General features: G+C 44.9%; 1 protein-coding gene across 2 annotated transcripts in view; it reads left to right on the top strand.

The window, feature by feature from the left end:
• Positions 1 to 17,262, top strand: part of AKAP12 (A-kinase anchoring protein 12) — a 96,779-nt gene extending 79,517 nt beyond the window's left edge. The window contains exons 4-5 of one of the 2 annotated variants that reach the window (XM_065889057.1): positions 9,028 to 9,051; positions 12,281 to 17,262. In XM_065889057.1, the coding sequence (XP_065745129.1) occupies positions 9,028 to 9,051; positions 12,281 to 17,262 (5,006 nt within the window). The remainder of the gene's footprint in view (positions 1 to 9,027; positions 9,052 to 12,280) is intronic. The other variant, XM_065889058.1, reaches the window with a different exon arrangement.
• Positions 17,263 to 27,544: the final 10,282 nt, after the last annotated feature.

The raw sequence follows: 27,544 nt of genomic DNA, 5'->3' as shown, positions 1-27,544 counted from the left end.
TGGCCATCTTTGATGCCTGGCGAGAACGTGGAGTTTCTAGGTAAACCACAGCATCACTGAATATGGGAGCACTGTGTTTGGACTTTATGGGTATTTGAGAAACTTGCAGGATTAATAGCAGCGTTCTGCAAAATGACTGGATAATTCAAAGCCCCACGTGTGGGATAATTATACATTGTATCAGAAAGGCCCACCCTAAACCAGTTATTTTGTGCAAGGTCTTTTTGGATGCCAAGAAAGTGCATCCCCAAATCAGTGATGCTTAGATGATGAAGGTTTTTGATTTTCCTCTTCCTATCCAACTGGACAAATCTAAGGCAGACAGCAATTCCATAGGGAGCTGATGTGTCAAGTTAGAGTAGAGGAGGTTTTGAAGTCATTTAAAAGTAAATGTATTAATGAAATGCTTGTAAGTGTGGTTGTGAGTAGATTCTGCTATGCTAAGTCCGAACAGGTGAACACTGGACTATCTTCCTCGAAAGCCGTCGCCACCATTATTATCTGCTTCCTGTCACTCACCTGCTTCTTCTACTCCCAACAGCTGAACCTGCTGACGTGGTCCGCCCCTCCCTACCACCCCACGTTTTTGGTTTTTTTTTTTTTGCAGTACGTGGGCCTCTCACTGTTGCTCCGTTGCGGAGCGCACGCTCCAGACGCGCAGGCTCAGGGGCCATGGCTCACGGGCCCAGCAGCTCCGCGGCATGTGGGATCTTCCCGGACCGGGGCACGAACCCGTGTCCCCTGCATCGGCAGGCAGAGTCTCAACCACTGCGCCACCAGGGAAGCCCCACCCCACATTTTTGGGCTGTTCTTCTTTTTTCTTTTTTTTGATAAGTTGATTATAATTTCATGGATTATAAGCTGTATTGTTACATTTTTACACTGATATTTATTTATTTAGCTGTTCTTTTATGCGTTTAACAGCCTCCTTGTTTGCTCACCAAGCTAAGATCTTTGAACTCACTTAGAACCTGCATGCAGACAGCTCATAGAAACACCTTTAAAGAGCTTTCTGCTAACCACAAACTGGAACGTGGGTGGGGTGGATGATGGTCTGGGAGTCTCTGCCTTCAGCCGGAACCTGGGAAATGTGGGGTGATTTTGCTGTACTGTGTGCAGTTGGGCTGGGAAAGCAGGGAAGGGGAGGAAGGGAGTTCCAGACAGAAAGTAGGGCTCATCTACGTGTGACCTTAACTTGGTCCAAAATCGGGGAAAAGGATCTAGATCTGGGTGCAAATAAAGAAGAAGAGAGCAGATAGGGAGCTAACTCAGAATGCCCATTTCCCCCCTTGAAGTGTTTATGCTGAGAGTCGAAGAGGTAAAAACAGGTGTGATATGACTTCACAGAACTTGAAAGAGCACCTAAACTTTATGTGTTGATGGGTTTCTGCAGCGTCTTGTGGTGCTGAAGGTCTAGGAGTGTCTCAAGGCTGCCAGGTCTGGAGAGCTGAAGGCTGCTCAAGACTGCCCTCTTCTGTTCAAAAACTCCTTCCCGGGTTTGGACAATGACTTTATACATGTGAGTGTGATAATGAAAAACTGGACCAACATAAATTGTCTGAAAACAAGGGGACATGAAAAGAAATTATGCAACCAGTATGTCATAGTTTTGAAGACTATTAGATAATTTATCCGGAAGAAAATACAGCTATTAATAGCCGTTATCACTGGACATAGTCTTTATGGATGTTACTCCCAATTTTCGGTATTTTTAAATCTTCTGCAATTCATATAGTTCACTGTTGGAACTGGTGAAAAGTAATTAAAAGGAAGTATTTCTGTTCTGAGGAAAACAGTGAAGCAAAAAAAAAAAAGCCATTCTAATGGCTTTTGTTTTATTTTTATTCTAGACTGCCAGTTGATGTTTTACCCTCCTAACTAGCCTTTGCTAGTAGCGGAGGGGACCTATGTTATAGGTGAGGGCACTGAGAACAGAAACTTCAAGAGATGTGCCCAAGGGCCCAGTGCTAGTAGGTGGTGTAGCTGAAATTTAAACACCAGTCTGTCTCTAGAACTTCTGGTCTTTAATCTTCTTCCTTTCTACCTGAATTCTGTCTCTTCTTTGAGGGGTAGGGGAAGAGTTTTCCTGTTATTTAATTCATTGATAAAAATTTGTTCCATGGTGTATAATACGAGGCAAAGAGCCACTAAAATCAGGTAGGGTGAATCAGTACCTCTCCATTTTTGTTGTTCTCTATATTTTCACTAGTCGTCTGCACTCGTTCATTCTTCTGATTGATTGTTTCAAACAATAACTTCAAACTTAGAGGAAGTAGCAAAAATAAAAATGGTACAGGGCACATCATGTACTCTTCACCTAGCTTCACTTCTTAACATTTGCCGCATTTGCTTCATTATTTACTCTCTCGCTCTACGTTGGAAAACAAAACAAAATAAAAAAACCAACATACAGGTTCCTGTTATGTCTTATGTAGGCATGAGATGTGGAGCTTTCTGAATCATCTGAGGAAAGGTTATGTACATCATGGTCCTTCACTCTTAAATGCTTCAGTGTGTATTTCCTAAGAATAGAGATATTTCCTTTCGTAATCGTAGTACCGTTATCAATGTCAGATATTTACATTATCACAATACTTATTTTATAATCTACCATTCTTTTTTCAATCTTGTCAGTTATCTAATAAGGTTCTTTTTAGCATTCTCCCCTTGCATTGCCAGATCCATCCTCAGGTCAGGTATTACATCGTAATCTGTTTAGCCTCTTTTAATCTGGAGCATCTGTATAACCTTTGTCTTTTAGATATTGGCATGTTCAAAGCATATAGTTCTCTTCCCATTTCTACCACATTCCTTATTTTGTGTTTGTTTTCTCCTACTTGAATTTAGGTTGTGCATTCTTAGCCGCAGATGACATTGTTTCCTTCTCAAGGTATTGTACACAATGTCCATGTGTCCCTCATAGGTTGATGTTGAGCTGTTGTCCGATTTCACCACCCTTTCGACTATTAGGCATGTAAGTATCCAGCCCAACTCCCCCCCTCCCCCATTTAGCACCCATTGATTCTTTTTTTTTAATTTATTTATTTACGGCCGAGTTGGGTCTTCGTGGCTGCATGCGGACTTTCTCTAGTTGCGGCGAGCGGGGGCTACTCTTCGTTGCAGTGCAGTGGCTTCTCCTGTTGCAGAGCACAGGCTCTAGGGCTCGTGGGCTTCAGGAGTTGCGGCAAGCGGGCTCAGTAGTTGTGGCGCACGGGCTTAGTTGCTCCGGGGCATGTGGGATCTTCCCGGACCAGGCATCGAACCCGTGTCCCCTGCATTGGCAGGCGATTTCTTAACCACTGCACCACCAGGGAAACCCAGCACCCATTGATTCTTGCTTTTATCCAATCTTTACCTTGACAAAGTGACAAAATGATGGTGAGGTGATCTTACAACATTAAAAAAATTTTTTTAATGCAAGTAGAGTTGATGTACAATATTATATAAGTTACAGATGTACTCAGGTGATCTTTTGAATCATTATCTTTGAGTGGGCGCATAGTATATATGTGTTCTTTATTTTTTTATTTATTTTTTTTGCGGTACACGGGCCTCTCACTGCTGTGGCCTCTCCCGTTGCGGAGCACAGGCTCAGCGGCCGTGGCTCACGGGCCCAGCCGCTCCGCGGCATGCGGGATCCTCCCAGACCGGGGCACGAATCCGTGTCCCCTGCATCGGCAGGCGGACTCTCAACCACTGCGCCACCAGGGAAGCCCTCTTTCTTTTTTTAAAGCATGACCGTAACCATGAAAAAACCGCTTTTTACACTGAAATAGAATTTGAATTGCTGTCCACATCAGACATAGCAATTTTTCTCTTAAGTGTAGGTGTTGACATGTCTAAATAATTTTTCTTGTCATAAGTGGCATTTACAAATTGTAAAGTTACAATGTTTGGAGAATAAGAATTTTAATGCTTTGAGAGTACATGGAGTTTATTTCTCTTTTAAAAAGACAAACTTTGTGTTTAGCATTTGGTAAAAAATAGACTTTATTTCTTAGAGCAGTTTTAGGGTCGCAGCAAGAAAGAGTGGCAAGTACAGTTCCTATACACGCCCTAACCCCACACATGCCTAGCCTCCCCCACTATCAGCGTCCCCCACCGGAGCGGTACATTTGTTACCATCCATGAGCCTACACTGACATCATTATCACTCAAAGTCGATAGTTTACATTGGTGTGGGTTCGTTTACATTGGTTCACTCTTGGTGGTGTACATTCTGTGGGTTTGAACAAATGTATAATGACATGTATCTAGAGTATCATGCAGAGTATTTCACCGTCCTAAAAGTCCTCTCTGCTCTGCCTGTGCATCCCTCCCACCTCCCTGCCCCCGTAACACTGGTCTTCTTATTGTCTCCACAGTTGTGCGTTTTCCAGAATGCCGTGGAGTTGCAATCGTACAGTACGTAGCCTTTTCAGTTTGGCTTCCTTCACTTAGTCATCTGCGCTTGTTAAGGCTCCTCCATGTCTTCATGATCTGCTAGCTTGTCTTTAGTGCTGAATAATATTTTATTGCCTGGATATACCACCATAGTTTATTTATCCATTCACCTATGAAGAACATCTTGGTTGCTTCCGAGTTTTTCCAATTGTGAGTAAAGCTGCTATAAACATCCATGTGTGCGTTCTTGTGTGGACATGTTTTCAACTCATACCAAGTGTGGGTATGAGTAAATACCAAGAATATTTAGGGAAAAACCAAGGAGCGTAATTGCTGGATCAGATGGTAAGAGTGTGTTTGGTTTTGCAAGAAACTGCCCCAATGTCTTCCCAAGTGGCTATACCGTTTTGCATTTCCCACATACAACCATGTTTGAAGTCAGTTTATTCCCCTGTAAACCAGCTAGGGGGACCAGGTGACCTCTGCTTTCCAGCTCTAAGGCTCTATGATTGGAGATGATAGCTTCGTAACGGGAACCCAGCTCTTATTCTAATACTTAGGAAGTTAAAGTACTTACAAACAAACCCACCCAGGCACAGGTGCCTGCCATGCCCTGGGCCACTGATAGGCAATGCGGGTTTTGGATCAAATACTCGATGGAATGTTGTGCGGGTAAGAGAGGCAGTACAGGAACGCTGCGGCAGTGAGGTTTGGCGGCCTTTGGCCAGGGAGGTTTGGCTGGTTTCTGGCATCTAGTGTGCTTCGCCTGGAAGAGGGGCCCCTGGGGGTGATGCTCAGGGCCTCCTGGCTTTCCCTTGCAGACTGACGAGGAGGCTGAGCCCTCTGAGACGTGCGCGACTCTCCCAGGGGCGTCTCCATGCAGCGATGGGGCAGCCGGCAGAGGAAGGCTGGGGCCTCCGGGGCCTCTGTCGGATTGCCCCTGCCGGCCAGCGGCGCGTGCCAGGCCCTGGTAGAGTATCCTCTGCTGTGAGTAGCGCGCGCCCCCCAGCGGCGGTTCGCCCCGGGGCTTGGCGGGCCGGATCGCCGGGAGCGCCCCCTGAAGTGTCAGTTAGATGGGTTTGTGGGTTTCCATCCTTCCTCCTTTCCCTTGCTTTCATCAACCTGCCGGCGCAGGGTCGGGGGGGGGGGGGGTGTTAGGGAGGCACACCACAGGACACCATGCCCAGGGCTGCAGAGCCACCCTCTGGGCTCCATAGGGTTCGCTGAGGCCCGTGGAGCATGTGCCCGAACCCTGCACTCTCCGAACCAGCACCTCGCCCGGAAACTGAAAAACAGAACCGCAGCGCAAGGGAGGCCCTAGGCTGCACGTTGCTTCTTGCCAGAAAGAGGCACATCGGGAAGACAATGACCTAGGAGGAGGGGCGTGAGGATTGGGATAGAGATTGTGCGGGCTGGGGTCACCTGGGAAGGTCTTTGCCCGGCAGGCGGGTGAGGTAGAAAACGATACAGGCCTCGAAAAATCACAAGGATTTAGCCAAGACCAGAAAGTCGCCCCCCACCCCTCCCCAAGAGCCCAGAGGCAGGCGAGCAAAATGGGGGATGCAGAACAGGACGGAGCAGGCCTTGCTACTTGGGCTGCAGCACGCCGAGCGCCTGGCCCAGTCATAGGAAACGAGGCTGAAAAAAAAGGATCTAAGTTTCACTGCCTGCGGGTTCCCAGCTGAGTGGGTAGCCACGTGGTCGCACGTGGTTTGAGGCAGGTTACAGACCTCTGAAGTGCAAGTGTGCGATCAAAGTTGGCTTATTTTTATTGGAGTATAGTTGATTTACAGTGTTGTGTTAGTTTCAGGTATACAGCAAAGTGAATCAGTTATACATATGCATATATCCAATAAAAAAAATTTTTTTTAAGTTGGCTTATATGTTAGAATGTAATTTAGACAGCCTTGGCTGCCAGGTTAGTAGTGTAGAAGACACTCCCCTAGATCCTGGAGCCCTTAGGGATGTTTGGCAGCTAGCTTCATGGTGTGATCAAAGGGGTATTTTAGGAAACAGGGCCTCTCTGTAAGGTCTGTACAGGTCTAGCTGGTACAGAAGGCAAGTGGAAATCAGGGCTGAGTTGGGTTTGTCCAGCCTTGTGCATAAAGCACAAAGGCGCCATCTGGGCCAGCGGGGGCCTTGCCCAGTCTGGAAGATTGTTCTGACAATAGTAGCTCCTAGGATTACTTAGGTAAAAAGAGACTGCAGACCAGTTGACCAGTTAGGATTTTAAATTTTCCTGTGATCTTAAATACTTTTCTTTTTTAATGGGTTCAGCCATATAACACTCTAAAGAGAACATCTGAATATTGCTAAGCTATAAGGAACCACCAATAGTTGTTTTGTAATTCCAGTTAGCAGCTGTTCAGCTTTGTTTCCCGAGTTTTGACTATAAACATTCCAGTCATCCCAGAGTTTCATAAAAGGTGTTTCAAATTGAAACACAGATTTAGGAACATGGAGGGGAAACGGGGGAAATGGTGTGTTACACCTACTTTCTCCTACTATGTTAGCAAAGCGTCTCTGCATTTTCTAATGGTTTCTAGAGAGGTTAGTTAATGAGTGTTTTTACCTCCGGCTTGCTGGCAGGAAATTTAATTTTTATATGTGTGCATTACTAGTAAACTTATAGTAGAAGAGAGTTTACGTTTGGGCTTTGACTTTTTCCTCTAGTGTATTTCCAATGATATCATCCATCTTTAAAAAAAGAAGGTCACATCTCTTGTGTTGCATTAGAAGTGTTTGCAGAAAGTTCTCTGATGAGTGTGCTTTTATAATTGGGAAAATTTGTAAAGTAGTTCATCGAAATGCACTTAACTTCAAGAAACCCTTAGACTTAACTGTATAAACTGGATTATAATAGGAACAAATGGAAACTTACAGCATATTTTTTTTTCACACACACTGTATTTTATTTTTACAAGAGATAAATAAACAGCATATTCTTATTTCAGAAGATTATACATACTTTTAAATAAATAATGGGGAGAGAGTGTTCCCAGAAGGAAAGGAATGTCAGGGTTGGATACTCTGAACAGTCTATCACATATGTCTGAATTTTTCTTTCTCTTGGGATATTTGCCTCAGTATTTAATGTGGGTCGTAATTTTTCCTTTATTTTTTAAAAATAAATTTATTTAGTTTTGGCTGCGTTGGGTCTTTTTTTTTAATTAATTAATTTAATTTTGGCTGCATTGGGTCTTCGTTGCTGGGCACGGGCTTTCTCTTGTTGTGGCGAGCGGGAGCTACTCTTCTTTGCAGTGCGCGGGCTTCTCATTGCAGTGGCTTTTCGTGTGGTGGAGCACGGGCTCTAGCCGCGCAGGTTTCAGTAGTTGTGGCACGCAGGCTCAGTAGTTGTGGTGCACGGGCTTAGTTGCTCCACAGCATGTGGGGTCTTCCCGGACCAGGGATCGAACCCATGTCCCCTGCATTGGTAGGCGGATTCTTAACCACTGCACCACCAGGGAAGTCCTCCTTTATTGTTTATAAAGTCTAAAGTTGGTCACAAATGTGTATTTCAAAGTGATTTTTTTTATCACCTGGGGAGCTTTTCCCCCCAAATTTATTTATTTATGAAAAATTTTAAGATATGAAAAAGTTGAAAGAAAAGTGAATATTAGACATGTATATTTATCTAGATTGTATAATTAATGTTTTACCATAATTGCCTTCTCACATATCTCTCCAACTATCCATCCTTGTATCTGTTCATGAGTCCATCTTACTTCTCTTTTATGCATTTCAAAGTAAGCTGCAGACATCAGTATGCTTCACCGCTAAACACTTCAGCATGCATGTTATTAACTAGAGTTCAGTGTTTGGTTCTCAAATTGATTTTTCTAAAAAAGGAAAGGAAAAATTTCCCTTTAAGAAGAATACTTCTTAAAAGTAATCAAGTTGGTTTTTCTTCAAACCTTCTTTATCTAAAATGTTCAGTTTGGGGGGCTTCTCTGGTGGCACAGTGGTTAAGAATCTGCCTGCCAGTGTGGGAGACGTAGGTTCGAACCTTAGTCCGGGAAGAGCCCACATGCCGCGGAGCAACTAAAGCCTGTGCACCACAACTACTCAGCCTGCGCTCTAGAGTCGGCAAGCCACAACTACTGAAGCCCGTGTGCCACAACTACTGAATCCCACGCTCCTAGAGCCTGTGCTCCGCAACAAGAGAAGCCACTGCAATGAGAAGCCCGTGTACTACAACGAAGAGTAGCCCCCACTCACCACAACTAGAGAAAGGCCACGGGCAGCAACGAAGACCCAACGCAGCCAAAAATAAATAAATTAATAAATGAATTTAAAAAAAAATGGTCACAGTTTGGGGAGTTCCCTGGTTGCCTAGTGGTTAGGAGTCCGAGCTTTCACTGGCGTGGCCTGGGTTCAATCCTTGGTCGGGGAACTGAGATCCTGCAAGCCTTGTGGCGAGACCAAAAAATATATATAAATGTTCAGTTCGGTTTTATTATTATTATTTTTTAATGCTACCTTAGATGCTGATATCAGTTAGAAAAAAATGAAAATTGGCTGAAACTCCCAAAACTCTTACAGAGACAGCTACGCACTGTCACCAAAGCCGAGGCCCTGCCCAGCCCTGTAAGTATGTGGGTAGCGTTAGAGCACCTCCTCAGTATCCTTCCTTCCTCTCTGCAGAAGAGGAGGTCCAGATGGTCACAGGTTTTATCTGTGATTATCCGTAAATCTGGTAACGTTAGAAAAGAAAAAGGAAGGGGAAAAGGACTTTAGGTTGATTTCTAGCACAGTACAAGGCATGTTCAAACGGGGCTCTGCACGCGGGCTCTGGTCTTCACTTGGGTGGTACTTTGGACAGCTTTTCAGTGAACTTTCTAGGCTTCACTTTCAAAATGAAACCCAATAAATAGTAAAATGGAAATTTGTAGACATAGGTTTGTAATATTTCATATAAAGTATAAAATTATTTTCTTGGAGGAATTTATGGATTTGGATATGCATATGGTTTCTGTATTTCCACATTGTTCTGTGTTTCTGTATTTCAAATACTTATTGCCACGTTCTAAGCACTGGTATTGGAACTGGTTATAATTATTAAGCTTCATTTTGTGCAGCGGGCATTAAGTATGTTGTTCCAACATTATTGGGACCTTTTTGTGCGTCAGTTTTAATTGACCTTTTTGTTTATTACAGAAAGCAATACTAAATAGAAAATGAAAAAATTCAGATAAGCAAAACTATACTATATCACATTCCCATCCTCCGGAAGTTGTATGTGAGGGGTGTGAGAGAGAGAGAGAGAGAGAGAGAGAGAGAGAGAGAGAGAGAGAGACAGTGATGCTCTGCATTTTCAAGGCTGAACGGCTGTTTGCTGGGGCCTAGAGAGAGGGAGAGAGAGAGAGAGTTTTTAAACCAAAATGAGGTCATAGTACATACACTGTTTGGTAACCTGCTTTTCTTCAGTCAAAATTTCTACCCTTTCATTTTGCTAAGAATTCATCTCCTCTAATCTGACATCGAGTATCCCAAGTAGACCCAAAAATGTCATTAAGCTGGCTTGCCCTAACAAATATCCAACCCAGGACCATGCCTGGTGTCTCTGGTTGTTATGTTTCTTAAATTTTTAAATTTAGCACAGAATCCCACCCTTTATTAAATAACATTGACTTGCTTCTTTAACCCCCAAGTTTTAAAATTCAAACCTAAATTCTAAAACAGAAACTAACACACCATTGTAAAGCAGTTATACTGCAATAAACATGTTAAAAAAAAAAAACAAAATTCAAGCCCGGGCTTCCCTGGTGGCGCAGCGGTTGAGAGTCCGCCTGCTGATGCAGGGGACACGGGTTCGTGCCCCGGTCCGGGAAGATCCCACATGCTGCAGAGCGGCTGGGCCCGTGAGCTGTGGCCGCTGAGCCTGCGCGTCCGGAGCCTGTGCTCCGCAACGGGAGAGGCCACGGCAGTGAGAAGCCCGCATACCGCAAAAAAAACAAAAAAAAATTCAAACCTAAAGAAAAATACAGTGAACACCCATATACACTTGACTTTATTCACCATTCACTGATACTTTACCACATTTTCTTTCTCCTCTAGCCGTACCCCTTCATTCTCTCCCCTTAAACTCTTTGAAAGTTACTTGCAGACAATCCATTTGTATTTATGTTTGATTTTTGTCCTTTGCGACATTTATATTTCAGGCCAGGCTTCCATGTGGGCTGTTGTCTGACTGTTTCCACACGATTCAATTCTGTTAAACATTTTTGTCAGGAGTACTGTGTAGCTGATTTATTGGCCCTCGCAGTGCCTCACATCACGTAGCATGATGACAGTTTTGTCCCATTATTGGAGATGTTAATTCTGATCGCTTGGTTAAGGTGGTACCTGGCAGGTTTCTGCACTATAAAGGAAGTTGTTGCTTTTGAAACGAAGTAATCTGTGTGTTGATACTCTAAAACTGTAAGTGTGTTGGAAACCTTTCACCCCAAAGTTTTAGCATCTCTTGATTCTTGACTGAATGAGTTATTAGAATGGTGTTATTAGTAAACGTGGTTTTTCTAAGTCTACTGATAAACAGCCAACTAGGCTTTACCAAATAAGGCAACCACTTAAGCTACAGCCAATTTCCTTGCTTTGCTTCCAAGTCTCATCTATTAAAAACTTTCCCCCTAATTCCTGTCTTTAAAATTTGTTTCTGAATAGCTGATTTTAATAGTGATATGACTAGTTCCAAATGCCTTCAGTCAGGCCCACATTCAAAAGAGTAACCTCATTGGCCATGAAACAGTGTTGCATTTATTTTATATAATGAGAAATTATTTTTATTTTTCTAAGCAATTGAAAAAGTTCAGTTCAGTTGACACTACAGTTGAAGTGAATTAAAACATGGCTTTCTCCTCTCCAAATTAACTGCAAGCGAAAATCCACTTATATTATTTCCTTTAAGTTAATTGTTTGATGAATGATACAAATACGTGTTTAGAGACAGTGATGCTCTGCGTTTTCAAGGCTGAACGGCTGTTTGCTGTGGCCTAGGAAGAGCCTGGACAACTGTCTATAAAAGAACCGTTTTTCTTAACTCTCGTCCTTAATAAATATGAATCTTGATGTGGTAGAATTCTAAATTCTAAAGAAATAGCTCTACGGATCAAAGTGCAAGTTATATCTAAATTTATTGATTGGCGTTTTTTCATAAGGAAGTATCCCGTACTCCTCACTTAATTTTTTGGTATCACTCTTTTATAATTGAAGTATAGTCGATTTACAATGTTGTATTTGTAGTGTCACTTTTGGTTCATAGATTCTATTTTTAGTCAATGTATTATAACCTATCATTGTTATTTTTTTACGCTTCAAAGTTTGGCCAGCAGAAGCCCTTTCAAGCTGGCTCCTGTGTCCTTTGGATATGCCCGCCCACACACAAGCTTTTGAGCACCCCCTTTTGTCGCAATAAAATGTTCCTTGTACTTTCCCTGACCTAGCCCAGAATTTCCCCAAGGAGCTCTGGTCGCCTTTGGGGACTTGTTGAAGAGGCCAGGTAGTTATCACATAGAATGCCCCTCCTTTAGATTTGTCTAGGTACTTATTTAGCTTAGTTTCTCTAACCCTATATTTCCTATAAAGTGGAAGTTATCTTTAAAGCTTGATGGATTCTAGATCCTAGGTGTGATGTGTGATTCCATTTTGCATACGCCGTCTGGTTGACCTACCCTTAGTGATGTTGTGACTACTTACCTATAACTAATTTTTTGCCTAATCTATTGAGATTTACAGATACTGGTAAGACCGTTACCCGATCTTGGAACTGCCTGATGTTAAAGAAAGTATTCATTGGCCGTGTTTTTTAAATATTTAATTTTCTTGAATTGTAATCATTTTCAACCTTTTTCTTCCCCACCCCACCCCCTCTTTTTTTTTTTTTTTTTTCTGTTAATAGCTGGACAGAGAGAGTCTGAAGATGTGACTGAAAGGGACTCAGACAAAGACATGGCTGCTAACTCAGCGGCGGTTCAAGACATTCAAGACATCACGAAGGAGGGGCAGGAGGAAATGCCTGAGACGATGGAACAGATCCCTGCCTCAGAAAGCACTGTAGATGAGCTGATGCAACCCGCTGAGCCCCAGGCTAATGACGTAGGATTTAAGAAGGTGTTTAAGTTTGTCGGCTTCAAATTCACTGTGAAAAAGGATAAGACAGAGAAGTCTGACACTGTGCAGCTTCTCACCGTCAAAAAGGATGAAGGCGAAGGGCCAGGGGGGTCCGACGGGGCTGGTGACCGCCTGGAGCCCAGCCGGGAGACAGGGGATGCGACACCCACAGACACTGAACTCAAACAGTCCACAGAGAAGCCCGAAGAGACGCCCAGACACGAGCTGAGCCGCCCAGAAGTCTCCCTTCAGGCGGAGTCCGGTCCACCAGCCGGGGAAGGCAAAGACGAAGGAGAAGAAAAACAAGAGAAAGAACCCGCCAGATCTCCAGATTCTCCGACTAGTCCAGTGGCCAGCGAAACCGCATCGCCCTTCAAAAAATTCTTCACTCAAGGTTGGGCCGGCTGGCGAAAAAAGACCAGTTTCAGGAAGCCTCGGGAGGATGAGCTGGAGGCTTCAGAGAAGAAAAAGGAACAAGAGGCAGAAAAGGCAGACACAGAAGAAAACGAGAAGACGGAAGGTCTCTCCGAGCAGCCGTCCTCACAGGAGGCCCGCGAGAGCACCCAGGATGCCAGGCTGTCGGCTGAGTATGAAAAGGTGGAGCTGCCCCCCGAAGACCAAGGGCAAGCACCTCCCGAAGAGAAACCCGCCCCGTTAGCAACAGAAGTGTTCGATGAAAAAGTAGAGATTGTCGCGGAGGTCCACGTCAGCACTGCAGAGAAGGGCACAGAGGCGCAGAAAGCCGAGGTAGAAGGGGCAGTAGAGCCCTCACCGCCTGAGCGATCGCTTGAAACGGACGCCGACCTTCCGGATGCCGAGCCCCCGGAGGCGCTGCTGAAGATGCAGGAAGAGGCGGGCGCCCCCAGCGGGGACCACGCCCAGCCAGCCGAGCTCTGCGCAGACGCGAAAGCACCTCCCACGCCCCCTGAGGGCGTCGCGGGGGAGGTGGAAGTGCCGTCCTCGCAGGAGAGAACTAAGGTGCAGGGAAGCCCTTTAAAGAAACTGTTCACAAGCAGCGGCTTAAAAAAACTCTCTGGAAAGAAGCAGAAAGGGAAAAGAGGAGGAGATGAGGAGTCCGGGGAGCAGCATCCAGCCTCAGCGGATTCTCCCGACAGCCCAGACGAACCCAAGGGTGAGAGCTCAGCCTCGTCCCCCGAAGAGCCCGAGGAGATCACGTGCCTGGAGAAAGGCGTGGCCGAGGCCCCCCAGGACGGGGAGACGGAGGAAGGGACCACTTCCGACGGAGAGAAGAAGAGGGAAGGTGTTACCCCCTGGGCATCTTTCAAAAAGATGGTGACGCCCAAGAAACGCGTGAGAAGGCTCTCTGAAAGTGACAAGGAGGACGAAGTGGACAAGGTTAAGAGCGCCACCCTGTCCTCCACGGAGAGCACCACCTCTGAAATGCAGGAGGAGGGGAAAGGAAACGGAGAGGAGCAGAAGCCGGAAGAGCCAAAGCGCAAGGTTGACACCTCCGTGTCCTGGGAAGCTCTGATTTGTGTGGGGTCATCCAAGAAAAGAGCAAGGAAAGCATCCTCTTCTGACGACGAAGGGGGACCAAAACCCCTGGGAGGAGACAGCCAAAAACCAGAGGAAGCAGGGAGAGACAGGGAGTCGGGCCCAGACGCGCCCCCTGCCGGCTCCCAAGACCACGACCAACCCCCAGGAAGTTCCTCACCCGAGCAGGCCGGCAGCCCCTCCGAAGGGGAGGGGGTCTCCACCTGGGAGTCATTTAAAAGATTAGTCACCTCGAGGAAAAAACCGAAGTCAAAACTGGAAGAGAAAAACGAAGACTTGGTAGCTGGGTCCGGCCTAGAATATTCAGCCTCAGATGCTGAGCTGGGGAAAGAAGAGTCTTGGGTTTCAATCAGGAAGTTTATTCCTGGGCGAAGGAAGAAAAGGCTGGATGGGAAACAAGAACAAGCGGCGATGGAAGATACGGGGCCAACGGAGGTCAACGAGGACGATTCGGACGTCCCAGCCGTGGTGCCTCTGTCCGAGTACGATGCGGTGGAAAGGGAGAAAACGGAAGCACAGCGGGCTCCCAAGAGCGAGGAGGGCCCCAAGCAGAAGGTGGCTGTCGACGTGTCGGAGGAGCTCAGTAAGGGTCTGCTTCACGCCGTGACTGTGGCTGTCACGGACGGGACAAGGGCCGTCCCTAGCATTGAAGAAAGGGCACCTTCCTGGATCTCTGCTTCGGTGACAGAACCTCTTGAACAAGCAGAAGACGAAGACAAGCCACCATCTGGGGAGGTGTTTGAAAAAGAAGTCTTTGCAGAGGAAACCCCTGTCGAAACCAAAACGCTGCCGGAGAGCCAGGAGGCCACTGATGACACAGTCGCCAGCAAGGTGGAATTGACCCCTGAAGCTCTGACGGCCGCAGAAACCACAGAGCCGTTCTGTGCTGAAGAAGCCACAGAAGCCTCTGGTGCTGAAGAGACCACCGACATGGTTTCGGCTGTTTCCCAGTTAACCGACTTTCCAGATACCACCGAGGAAGCAACACCGGTTCAGGAGGTGGAGGGCAGCATGCCCGACATGGAAGACCAGGCGAAGAGGACCCGAGAGGTGCTGCAGGCCGTTGCAGAAAAAGTTAAAGAGGAATCACAGCTGCCTGACGCCAGAGGGCTAGACGACACCATCCAGACAACCCAGAAAGGACAAGCGAAAAGACTGGAGCAGGTGGAGGAAGCAGAAGAGGATCCTTACGCACTCGATCAGAAGGAAGCGATGGGTGGAGCACCCAGAGTACGTGTACAAGAAACGAAAACTGAGACTTTGACACAGGGGACGGCGATGGTACAGGCCACCGCGGAAAGCTTGGAAGAAATTCCTCCAGGCACAGAGAGTGCAGAGGCCAGGGAGCTTACAAGCACTTGTCCAGCTGAAACCGTGGCTGCGGTAAAACCAGAGACTGTCCCAGAACAGGCTGTTGCTCCTGACTCAGCTGAAACCCTCACAGATAGTGAGACCAATGGAAGCACCCCAGTAGCAGATTTTGAAGCTACAAATGTAAGCCAGCAGACCAAGATCATGGAAATCGATGAAGATGGTGAGGTTCCATCCGGTACCCAATACCAGGTCACAGAAGGTGAGGCACTTCCTGAACTGAAAGAGATGCCTCCAGAACCTTCCAATTTTCAATCCCAGGAAGAAGAGCGTTCAAAAGTGGAAGAGGTTCTAGAACATGCAGATAAAGAGGTAACAGTGGAAACTGTACCCATCCTTTCAAAGACTGAGGTGATTCAAGAGGCTGGCCAATGTGCTGAAGAGGAAGCCAAAGAGGAGCCATCTGTCGAAGGACTTGTGTCCACTGACACAGAAACAACCGAGAAAAAGATAACTGAAGTTGCCCTTGAGGATGAAGTTACGAAAACTGAGTTTCAAAAGAATGATGATCTCGAACTCCAGAGACCTGCTAAGTCTCTTCTAACCCCAGCGGAGAGAGAGAGGGTAGTTCAAGTGGAAAGGGACAAAACGGAATTCGAGCCAACTCAAGTAAATGAAGAGAAACTTGAGTGCAAACCAGCTGTTACCACATGTGAAGAGCTCAGTAAGCAACTGGTTCAGGCAGTGAATGTAACCGTCATAGACGGGGAAAAGGAAGTCATCAGTTTTGAAGGAAGTTCTCTGCCCGTTCACGAGGAAGAGGCATGCACAGAAATTCAAGTTCAAAGCTCTGAGGCACCATTAGCTCTAACAGCTGCAGCAATGGGGGAGAAGGTCTTAGCAGAAGCTATCAAGATTTTAGAAACAGTGGAAACTTTGGAATCTGCAGAGGCACGTTTAGTACCGGAAGAAAAGTCCTCAGAAAAAGATGAAGGCTCTCCTGCTCAGCCAGGGGAAGACGCGGTGCCCACAGGGACCGAGTCTCAGGCCAAATCAATCCCGGTAATAGTATCTGTTATGCCTGAAAAAGGCATCAGCGCAGACCTGGAAGGAGATAAAACCACATCACAGAAATGGGAGTCAGATGGAGACGGTGAGCAGGTTCGTTGTCAGGAAGGCGGAGTAAGCAAAACAAGAGAGGAAGATTTAAAGGCTGAAGATGAGATTTTGAAACTTGAGACAGAGAGCTGCAAGCTTGTACAAAACGTAATTCAGACAGTTGTTGACCAGTTGGGGAGTACAGAAGAAATGGCCTCTGCTTTCCAGACCCAGGCTCAACTGACGGAAGCCGACAGCCAGGAAGCTGGGCAGGAAATCGAGAAAGAAGAAAGCAAACTTCAGCCCTGCACGTTGGATGAAACACAAACCATCGAAGCCAAAGAGGAGTCCCCGCTAAGTGCCGGGGAACACACACATCCAGATGTTTCCGGAGATGTGAATGAAGCTTTAGAGAAGATGGCGGCCACGAGGGTAGAAAGTTCCCCGGTAGATGGCCAGCAGCTTGAAGAGGTAGCTTCCCCATCCAAGGAAAAGAGAGAAGCCCCTGAAACAAAGTCTGTGCCAGAAGACGACGGTGGTGCCGGGTTTGGAGAAAGAACAGAGAAGTCACCGTTTGAATCCCGAGAAGATGAAAAAGGTGATGCTGCTGTTGACCCCGGGAACCAAACCTCAGCCCCGGAAGATGCTGAGGCATCAGGAGGCTCGACCAAAGAGTCTCCAGATACAATTGGACCCAAACTGAAAGAGAAGGGAGATGGCCAGGAAGTAGAATTTCAGGAAGAAAAAGTGCAGAGCGAGTCAGAAAAAGAGATCAAAACACAAACACAGGAGGAGACACAGGACCAAGAGAGAGCACCGGCAAAACCCGAGCCCACAGAATCCTAAAACGTCACGTAAGTAACTTCCTTTCCTTTGAAAGTAATTTTGCCCTCTTTTCTGTCATCTGGTGGCAGATTTGTTATGAGGGAAGCAGGAATTCAAATAATTAGGATTTTATGCAGAACCTACATCTGGGGAAATAACCATCAACCAGACTAGGAGATCCAGGTTAGTTTCCCTTTTTAAAAATTTATTTATTGGCTGCATTGGGTTTCGTTGCTGCACGTGGGATTTCCCTACTTGCGGCGAACGGGGCTACTCTTCGTCGCGGTGCGCGGGCTTCTCACTGCAGTGGCTTCTCTTGTTGCGGAGCACAGGCTCTAGGCGTGCGGGCTTCACGCAGGCTCAGTAGTTGCGGCTCGCGGGCTCCAGAGCGCAGGCTCAGTAGTCGTGGTGCACGGGCTTAGTTGCTCCGTGGCGTGTGGGATCTTCCTGGACCAGGGCTTGAACCCATGTCCGCTGCATTGGCAGGTAGATTCTTAACCACTGCACCACCAGGGAAGCCCCCAGGGTTAGTTTCCTTTTTCTCATTGACATGCTCTTCAGTCTTACAGGTGTCCTGAAAGTAATGACTTCGTTTTACCCCCAGTGTGACTGTGTGTGTGTTTGGCTCAAAGACATAAGAAATATGTGGTGCTCACAGCTACTTTGTTGCATTTTTTTTAATAACTAGAAGTCCAAAGTAGGTTTATACGGTAGTGCTTGAAATTTATAGTTTATAGCTCTCTGGGAAAAAATTGGATTTCTTCCAGCAGTAGTAAGAAGCATTTAAAAGAATTTCCAGTGCACGTGAGATCCTGCCTACTGGTGTTCAAGTAGCAAAGGATGCTGTATTACGGACCTTCACCATCTTTCTTTCTCACACGGTTAAACCGTGGTTCTCACTAGGGCTCCCACTGGCTGCAACTCACTTTCACAGCTCTTCTGTGGTTGAATAAATGAGGGAGGCGAAGGATATGTTATTTACTTTTGATTCTGGCTTCCTTCTACAGTTACTGTTGTGTATTTGCAAGACCAGAATGTGAAGACGAGTGGGAGAAGAAAACGAATGCTGCTGACGAGACCGATCTTACAGAACTTTGGGAACGGAAGAACAGACACATCAACTGCTCTCATTTCTAGAGAACCCCTGACAATCCTGAGGCTTCATCGGGAGCTGTAGCCAGATAACATTTCTTCCTTTCAAGACCACCCTGATATTTTCCCTTGGTACCATATAATGTTTCTGATTCAAGGTCCTTAATTCTTAGCCCGGAACTGGAGTTGGCAATACCTAGTTCTGCTTCTCAAACTGGAGTATCATTCTTTATGTATTTATATGTATGTTTTAAGTAATTCTCCTGTATCTATTGTATATTTTTTTTTCTTAATGTTTAAGGAAATTACAGTATAGTGCATTCCTTCTGTATCACACAATATACGACGGGGCATGCAACCACGGTGAAGTCTCAGGAAGCTGTCTGCCTCAGTTACAACCTTTGAAAACAGAGCTTCCTAGAAATAACATTCCTGATCAGAAGCTACACTTCTTGTTTTAAAATTCACTAAGGATTAGGTCCTTTCAGAGTGTTTAGTATCACTCTGAAATTGGTCACTTTCCTATTATGCACAGTGCACTAAAAATAGAAAGTGTATTTTGGAGGGAAACATACAGAATGTTCCATTGTTACTGGGAAATTTTTCTTTCTATCCCCCAGTGGAGGTTGGAAGGAAGTTTTCTTCAGTAGCAGATTAATTTAAAGTCTTCTCCGCTAATTGTTATACGGCTGTTACGGACAGATGAGTGCTTAATTTTGAGGCAAAGTAGTGAAATGTTTTTCATGTTATCAAGAAAAAAATCGACTGGTTTTGAGGCAAAGTAGTGAAATGTTTTTCGTGTTATCAAGAAAAAATTCGACTGGTTTTGAGTCTACCTTCTATGCTGGACCACATCCACACATAGCACGAAATAAGTTAGGTTCTTTACAGATGGTATTTTGATAGATGCTGGATTGTGTCTGTGCCATATTTGTGCCCACTCTTTTAAGAACAATGTAGCATTATCATTTGGATAAATTGTGATTTGACAACTGATTTCAATAAAACATTTGCTTCACTTAGATTTGTTGGATTTATTAGATAATAGGAAGCCTGGGACATATGTTTACTGCATTCTAAAAGCAGAGAAGCTAGAAGTTTCTAATGTAGTCACTACACGATGTCACCACTTTACACCAGTTTGAGTTGGGGATCAGAGGAAGTCAAAGGCAGAGGGGGATCCGCTGAAATAAACCAGGAGCTTTTTAGATTGACGGTACTGAAACAATGCTACCATCTGGTGGTGCCTTCCTGAAAAAGTCAGTTTTCTTTATTAATATCTGTTAATGACAAATGTCTCTAGAATGACATTTTAAGAAGGCTTAGTGGTAAAAATGCCTTACCTAACAGGTGATCTTGGAAAAAAAAATTTTAAGTGTCAAAATGATTTCTGATTCACGCTAATACCTAAAGGATTCTGTCAGACAGGTGCCACACAAAGGACAGTCCCCCATCTACCTGAAAGTCCCACTTTTTCATGGGTAGCACTGGCCTGGTGTGCACACTTCTTAAATTGTACTCACACTCAGTACTCCAGTTTGAGAGCTTAAATTTCAACTGCCAATTAAATTATTTTGAAGTATAACATTCTAGCAAAACTAGAACAGTCTTTTAGCAGAAAGACAGTTTGCTGTCAAAACTGGAAAGTAGTTTCTCATAAACCAACAAACCTGACTACGATAAAAAATTGGCCATTATCAGAAAGACCCCCTCATGGTAAGAGCATATGGTAGTTGGAAAACATTTAGCATCTTTTTGGGAGTTTTTCACACATAGATAGCCACTTACTTGTGCTTAATTACTAAACTTTAAAATCCCCAACTTAAAAAAAACACCCTCTGATCTAAAGATATTTCTTTCGCCAACTTGATACTTTAAAAAAACCCGAATGCTGGTGTCAATTTTTGAAGATCAGCTGAAATTTGGAGATGGTAGCAGTTTTTAAGGAGTTCATTACACTTCTAAATATCAACTGACTTCCTTTCTACGGCAGGAAGAAACTTCGTGCTATTTTGAACAGATTAAAGATTTGTGTAGTTTGTGGTAATCATTTTTGGGGGGTTTAAATTCCATCCTGCCACTTCATCCCATTTGTATTTGGTCTTGTCTCAGTACACGTGGCCAGGTCATTCTGGCCATCACGATTGGTTTTCCAGTAGTGGTTGCTTCATGATTGTGCCCTTGATGTGCCCTGGATTACTTCCGTACAAGCTCTGGACCTATGTCCATTAAGCATCATTGTTTTATTAACAGGAGGAATGCTATTAACAGTAGCGTGAAATACAATTCTGTATTGTAACTCTAAAGCGGCTGTTAATTTGTGAAGTACATAATAATCAAATGCAAACTGCAGAAGTTGAAGCAAGTGCCTAAACTTTGCTATTTTTGGCATTCCTGTGGAGCCATGTTCAAGAGAAAGCAACGCAAGACTTGTAAACTCTCGCCATTTCTTGTAATCGAAGAATATAAAATGTTCCCCCTCAGGTTCTTTTGCTAATGGTACACCCGAGTTGCCTCTCTCTGTCACACAGATACTTTTTTCCGGTATTTTCCTTTGATGTTTGGAACGACAGGTAGTGAAGGGCTGGAAATTTTAGCTTTTCAGTGTAAGCTTCAAGCTTAGCAGTTTCCTTTTTAATCTGAGACAGTATTTGATTCCTAGTTCTGTTTGGGGGGTAAATTTTCATTTATCTAAATAAAATGCAACCTAATTAAATGCCATGGATTTTCTTTCTATAATTGCACCATAATTCAGTTTTGATTGCTCTTAACTGTTATGAGATCCATCACACATTTCACTTCTACTTTTAACTACTTAATCATCCTTTGAGACACTGGCCACAAAGCTTCGTGGGAGTTTGGAATGTATCTGGGATTCTGTGAGTGCACAGAAGTCTCTTCTTCACCTTTTTGGGTCAGGGCCCCTTTAATTAGACTCTCAGTAAAGCTCTGGCTCACCTCCAACTCCCTAAAATGAACACAGTTTCAGGTCGTTTTTGGATAGCCACACTCAAATCCCAACGGTAACCAGAACCAGAGTTAGAAACCCCTCATCCAACTGCAAGAAAGGAAATGGACACCGTCCAAGGATTCCCAGGAAGAAGTTGGCACCTGAACGTGACCAATGTCACGTGACTTCATTTGTAATGTGATGCTGGAGATGAATCTGATGGATAGCCTGGCACAATTTTTGTGCAAATGCAAGTTTTCTCCTCACCACCAAATTCCTTACCATCTCTTACAATTAGGAAAATGACCTGGCTCTGCTTTTATAAATAAGGAAGTTGAGATATAGGTCACCAGCCCTTATGTGATAGCACAGGTTTTAGCTAAGGTGACCAGGACGTGGGGGTGGCATGGTGGTGAAGATAAAGGTAATCATGACTTTTTTTTTTTAGTGCTGTCACAGCTTAGAAATCAACCCCCTTTTTTGATATTTAAATAGAACAGGCCATCTGTACAGTATCCTACACTTAGGACTGAGGTAATCTCATGACTTTGCGTATTCTCCCATTTCTTGTTGACATGAAAAATTTTAACACAAGAGAAGTATAACATGTGACTTAAGCTTCCTTATAGATAGTACTCATATTTGGAGACCAGAGGTAGAGTAACATTTCATAAATGATGAAATTAGGCCCCAAGGTGTTATTTTCCCACAACAGGATATTGAGTGCTAAGTCCTAGCTCTAACTCACCCCTGTGCGTTTTCTTGTTTGTTCTAATAATCCCAAATAACTTGGTATAATTGTGAGCACAACGACAATCCTTTAAATTAGGCCAATTTAAAAACCACATTGTGGGGCTTCCCTGGTGGCGCAGTGGTTGAGAGTCCGCCTGCCGATGCAGGGGACATGGGTTCGTGCCCCGGGCCGGGAAGATCCCACATGCCGCGGGGCGGCTGGGCCCGTGAGCCATGGCCGCTGAGCCTGCGCGTCCGGAGCCTGTGCTCCGCAAAGGGAGAGGCCACAGCAGTGAGAGGCCCGCGTACCCAGCCCCCCCAAAAAAACAACAAAAAACCCCACATTGTGCTTGATGCTACTTAACCACTGTCAGCCTCAGGAGCTCACCTGATTCCTGGAAAAGCAGGTGGGGTTGCCTCTAGGACTTGAGACCTGGATACAATTAGGGTTCTTTGTAAAGGCCTTTTGAAAAGGGTACTACAGTGTTGGCCAGCGGGCCATTTTAAGGAGTGGGATTTATCCTAAGATATCATTAGCAGAGAAATGATGCTATCCTCCTGCCATTTCCAAGGCAGTGTTAGCGGTTGTGATTCTGCCCCACTCCCCTGTAGAGTTTTTGCTTATCGCAATGGCTAGGGTATTACTGAATTTTAATGAGTTGGGACCAAACACTTGTGATGCTGCAAGGTCCAGAACAGCCCTTCTTAAAAAGAGAGTTTCTACCTAAAATGCCAAGCATTCTAGAGAATTGCTTCTAGAGAATTGAAGACCAGAGGTTGGGAGGAGACTAGCTAACATGTTACTATAATAACCTAGCAAGAGCTGAAAATGGCCTATATTAAAGTAGCGACACTTTGGCTGGAGGGGTGTGAGGGGGTCGACAGATGTTAGGAGGTAGCCTCAGGGCAGGATACCTGATTATTTGTCACAGGAACAGCTTGGCCTGAAGAATGAGGTTTCCGGGGAATTGCCTGGTGGTCCAGTGGTTAAGGCTCGGTGCTTTCCCTGCAGGAGCCTGGGTTCAATCCCTGGTTGGGGAACTAAGATCCTGCAAGCCACGAGGTGCAGCCAAACCCCAAAATAAACAACCAACCCCCACCCCTCGCCCCAACACACGCACCGCCGCCCCCCAAGCAATAAAATGACAAACCTTTTTTTTTTAAATGAAGTTTCTATGTTGACAGCCTGGATATGGAGCCATGTACCGACATGGGTAGAGGTAGGTGATGATATTTGTTTGGGTAATGTTCAATTTGAGAGGCCTGTGAGATCCCCAAGGGAAAATGCAGGACCAGTAGCTGGCTATATGGGTCTTATAAACAGAAAAGGATTCAGGACAGAGACATCAATGGCTCTTCTGTCCTCTCTACGTCCTTGGAGACACAGAGGGGGAGATAACCTACACAGATCCCTACGACATTTCCTAAAAGCTCATGCACCAACATTGGTGACTAAGAAAGGTGAGGCTGTTGCATTCACTTACCCTGTCACAGCCGTTTCCTCATTTCAGAATGCATGACAAGGTGCTTCACAAGATTTTCCTCTTGTGAAGGTGCTTGACAAAGTAAAAAGCAAAATCAACCATAGTACATTAATATTAGTAATTAGAAGAGAAGTTTTAGTAAAACCACCCATTAGAAGCAACCTGATGACTGTTGTGCCCTTGAGTATTTTGGAAGATTCAGAATAATGACACTGATCTTTCTAAAAATATCATAAACTTCTTTTTCAGACATGCTCGCTTTGTGTGTCATCTGCATTTCTTATCTTTCTTCCTCTCCTTGTTGCCTTTTCAGCTTTTGTGGCCTGCTGGCACATCTCCCCAGGGAGACTGGGGTGGGGGGCATGCAACATGGGGTGGGGGGCATGCAACGTGGGGTAGGGTACTCTGGCTGGGAGGGGACCAAACCTGCAGTCTCTTCCCGGTCACTCCCGGGACTCCCTAGACCGTGCATCCTCCTGGCGCCCAGTTCTCTCTGGCTGGCTACCTTGTGACCTTTGTCTGCTTCTGGGCATCTTAATCTAAATGGAAAGATAAAAGGACTCTTTAGTCTTTTATCTTTTGCTAATCAAAAAAAATTATAGAAATGAATTTAAATGACTAATGGCAAGGAAGGGTTTCCTAGGCAGAGTAATGATAGCAGAAAGAGCCCTGGATTAGGAGACGTGGACTCTGTAATTACCACCATTTTGTTTCCTCATCCAGATCCTTGCATCTCTTAGAGTAAGGAGGATAGTCTAGGTGACCTCCTCTAAAACTTGTTAGGGTATTTTGTTACTATGGCTATGACCTTTTCTGTGCTCAGAGATTACAAAGGCATTTAGAATGAGAATAGGGAGGTTTAAAATAAATTCTAGAGCCTCTCAAACATGCATTTTTAAGGGCTCATGCACCAATCTGTACGTTGCACACATCTCATTAAGGAGCCCTTTGCTTCAAAGAGAGAAGCATGCTAGACATGGCACAGATCCCTTTCTGGCCCTTTATTAGCTCCCCTGGTTACTTATTTATTTATTTTGGCTGCGCCGGGTCTTAGTTGCAGCATGCAGGATCTTTAGTTGTGACACGCAGACTTCTTAGTTGCGGCATGTGAACTCTTAGTTGCGGCACACATGCGGGATCTAGTTCCTTGACCAGGGATCGAACCTGGACCCCCTGTATTGGGAGCGTGGAGTCTTACCCACTGGCCCACCAGGGAAGTCCCTCCCCTGCTTATTTCAATTCTGAGAAGAAAGTAGAACCAAGAAAAGGCACTAATACTACAACACAAATTGTATAGCGATGCTGTTGTTCTCAAAATGTTGCTTCTGGCATCATCATCTCCATCATCATCTTTTGGGAACCTGTTTAAAGCGCAAATTCTTCAGCCCCGCCCGGACCGACTGAATCAGATACTCTGCAGTCTGTTTTATCGAGCCCTCCAGAAGATTCTGATGTGCTGAAGTTTTAGGACTACTGTAGTAAAGGCAATAAAACAGAATTAAGTTAATCGCTTCAATAGCAGAATGAATAGGTTAACAGGTGGGAAAGGTTTCCCCTTCCAGATTCCCACCCCTCTCCTGACATACCTTCCCCCCAGTTGCTTCTAGCCCACAGAAATATTTGCACATTGGGGAATATAGCATCTGAGCCACATGGGAGTTTGAATCCTGTCTGGGTGACCTCAGAAAAGTTTGTTAACTTCCTTGGGCCTCAATTCCCTCAACTGTAAACATGGGACACATGTCTGACAGTATTGTTGGGAGGAGCACACAGACACCCTATAAAGGATCTTGCTTCCCCATCAGCTCGGTGCTTTGTGACCAGCTAGAGGGGTGGGATAGGGAGGGTGGGAGGGAGGGAGACCCAAGAGGGAAGAGATACCGGGATATATGTATATGTATAACTGATTCACTTTGTTATAAAGCAGAAACTAACACACCATTGTAAAGCAATTATACTCCAATAAAGATGTTAAAAAAATAAAAATAAAAAGAAGGATCTTGCTTCCCCAGGTTCAGCCCTTCAGTTTGTAATGTCTTCTTCATAAGGATCGATCTTCACAACAACCAGGGAATTTAGGTAGGGTAGGTTTTGAATATTTTCCAGAGACTAGCACAAGCTTGAGTCAAAAATTTAATAACTATTCCTTATGTTAAAAAATATTTTGGGAATTCCCTGGTGGTCCAGTGGTTAGGACTCTGCACTTCCACGGCAGGGGGCCGGGGTTCGATCCCTGGTGGGGGAACTAAGATCCGGCATGCCGCATAAGGCGCCAAAAAAAAAATTTCTTTTTTGATCTGCCTGAGGAGAACGAAGCCACCATATCATTTCATCCTGATCCATTCTTTTCCCACACTGAGATTCTCATTCTCATTTTTATTTATTTATTTATTTTTAATTTAAAAAAATATTTTATTTTTGGCTGCATTGCGTCTTTGGTTGCTGTGCGCGGGCTTTCTCTAGTTGCGGCGAGCAGGGGCTACTCTTCTTGCGGTGCCTGGACTTCTCATTGCGGTGGCTTCTCTTGTTGCAGAGCTCGGCCTCTAGGCGCGGGGGCTTCAGTAGCTGTGGTGCGTGGGCTTCAATAGTTATGGCTTGTGGGCTCTAGAGCGCAGGTTCAAGTTGCGGTGCGCGGGCTTAGTTACTCCGCGGCATGTGGGATCTTCCTGGACCAGGGCTCGAACCCGTGTCCCCTGTATTGGCAGGAGGATTCTTAACCACTGCACCACCAGGGAAGCCCCTAGTCTTTCTTTTATTTAGAGAGCTATTACACAGTTTAGTGATCATCACAGTTTAGTGATAGTCTTCCAGTTGTTTTACGAGCTAGTTCTAGAAAAAGGAGTTTCATTGATCATATCTTAAGATAATTAGTTTTTTATTTACTTAAAGATTTCCAAGCCTAAATCTGGCTTACCCGCAAGTGATATATAGCAATAATTTGTTCTAGACCAAAATGGAGGACTAAACCAAAGCAAAAATTGTCATAAAAATGCAAAGTCAACCCGAAGAGCAAGTTAAATTTCATTACAATAAACTATACTCACCGTGCACATACTTTTGTCTTAGAATTCACTCCTAGTGAATTAGTACGAGAGGGCTCCCCCTCGCCCATCTCAATTCCTAGCTAAATTTCAGGAGGTACCACGCACATCCTCCACAATCATCCTTCTAAGTGCCTATATCTTTTTTTTTTTTTTTTCGGTACGCGGGCCTCTCACTGTTGTGGCCTCTCCCGTTGCGGAGCACAGCCTCCGGACGCGCAGGCTCAGCGGCCATGGCTCACGGGCCCAGCAGCTCCGCAGCACGTGGGATCTTCCCGGACCAGGGAACGAACCCGCGTCCCCTGCATTGGCAGGCGGATTCCCAACCACTGCACCACCAGGGAAGCCCCCTATATCTTTTTAAACGAAGCAGTTTAGTATTTTACCTGAAACGCATGACTGAGGTCTGACGTTTTGAACTAGAAATGTTTATTTTGGATGTCTCAGCTCTTCCCCTCTCTTGCAAGGTGAAACTACAAAAAAGAATGGTGGCTAGTTCTTATGACTTTAACAAGGAGGTTTGGGGTCCACTCTACTCTCCATTCTTCTATCATTATCCAAGCTACCTTGTTTATTTATTTTTCAGCTTTATTGAAGAATAATTGATAAATATATTTTAATGGAATGCTTTCTTCCTATTAAAGCCATATTTCCTATGGTAAAATAAAATCCTACAGTTCTTTATGAATCTATCATTTAGCAACATCTGTTGAATGAGTCGTTTATTGTTTTCCCTAAGAAAGGAAAAGTAATAGAACCAGTGGGGTTAATAAGGGCTAAAGCATGGAGAATGACAGCTCAAAGTAATTCTAAAGCTTAGGTGTTCAGATTGCTCTTAATGAAACAGGAGGAAAGGGGGAAGGGCACAACGTTTAAAAGAATGACATAGCCATAGGACATGACAAAAACTGGTTAGAAGAAACTAGGTCCAAGATGGCAGAAGATTTGACTTCCAGAGGACTTTGTACCTCATTATACGCTCATTGTAATACATTAGCATATGC

Source organism: Phocoena phocoena, chromosome 12 (assembly GCF_963924675.1).
Source record: "Phocoena phocoena chromosome 12, mPhoPho1.1, whole genome shotgun sequence".
Taxonomy (NCBI): Eukaryota; Metazoa; Chordata; class Mammalia; order Artiodactyla; family Phocoenidae; genus Phocoena; species Phocoena phocoena.
The sequence above is the reverse complement of the archived record's forward strand: the minus strand, read 5'-3'. Positions and strand labels throughout refer to the sequence as shown.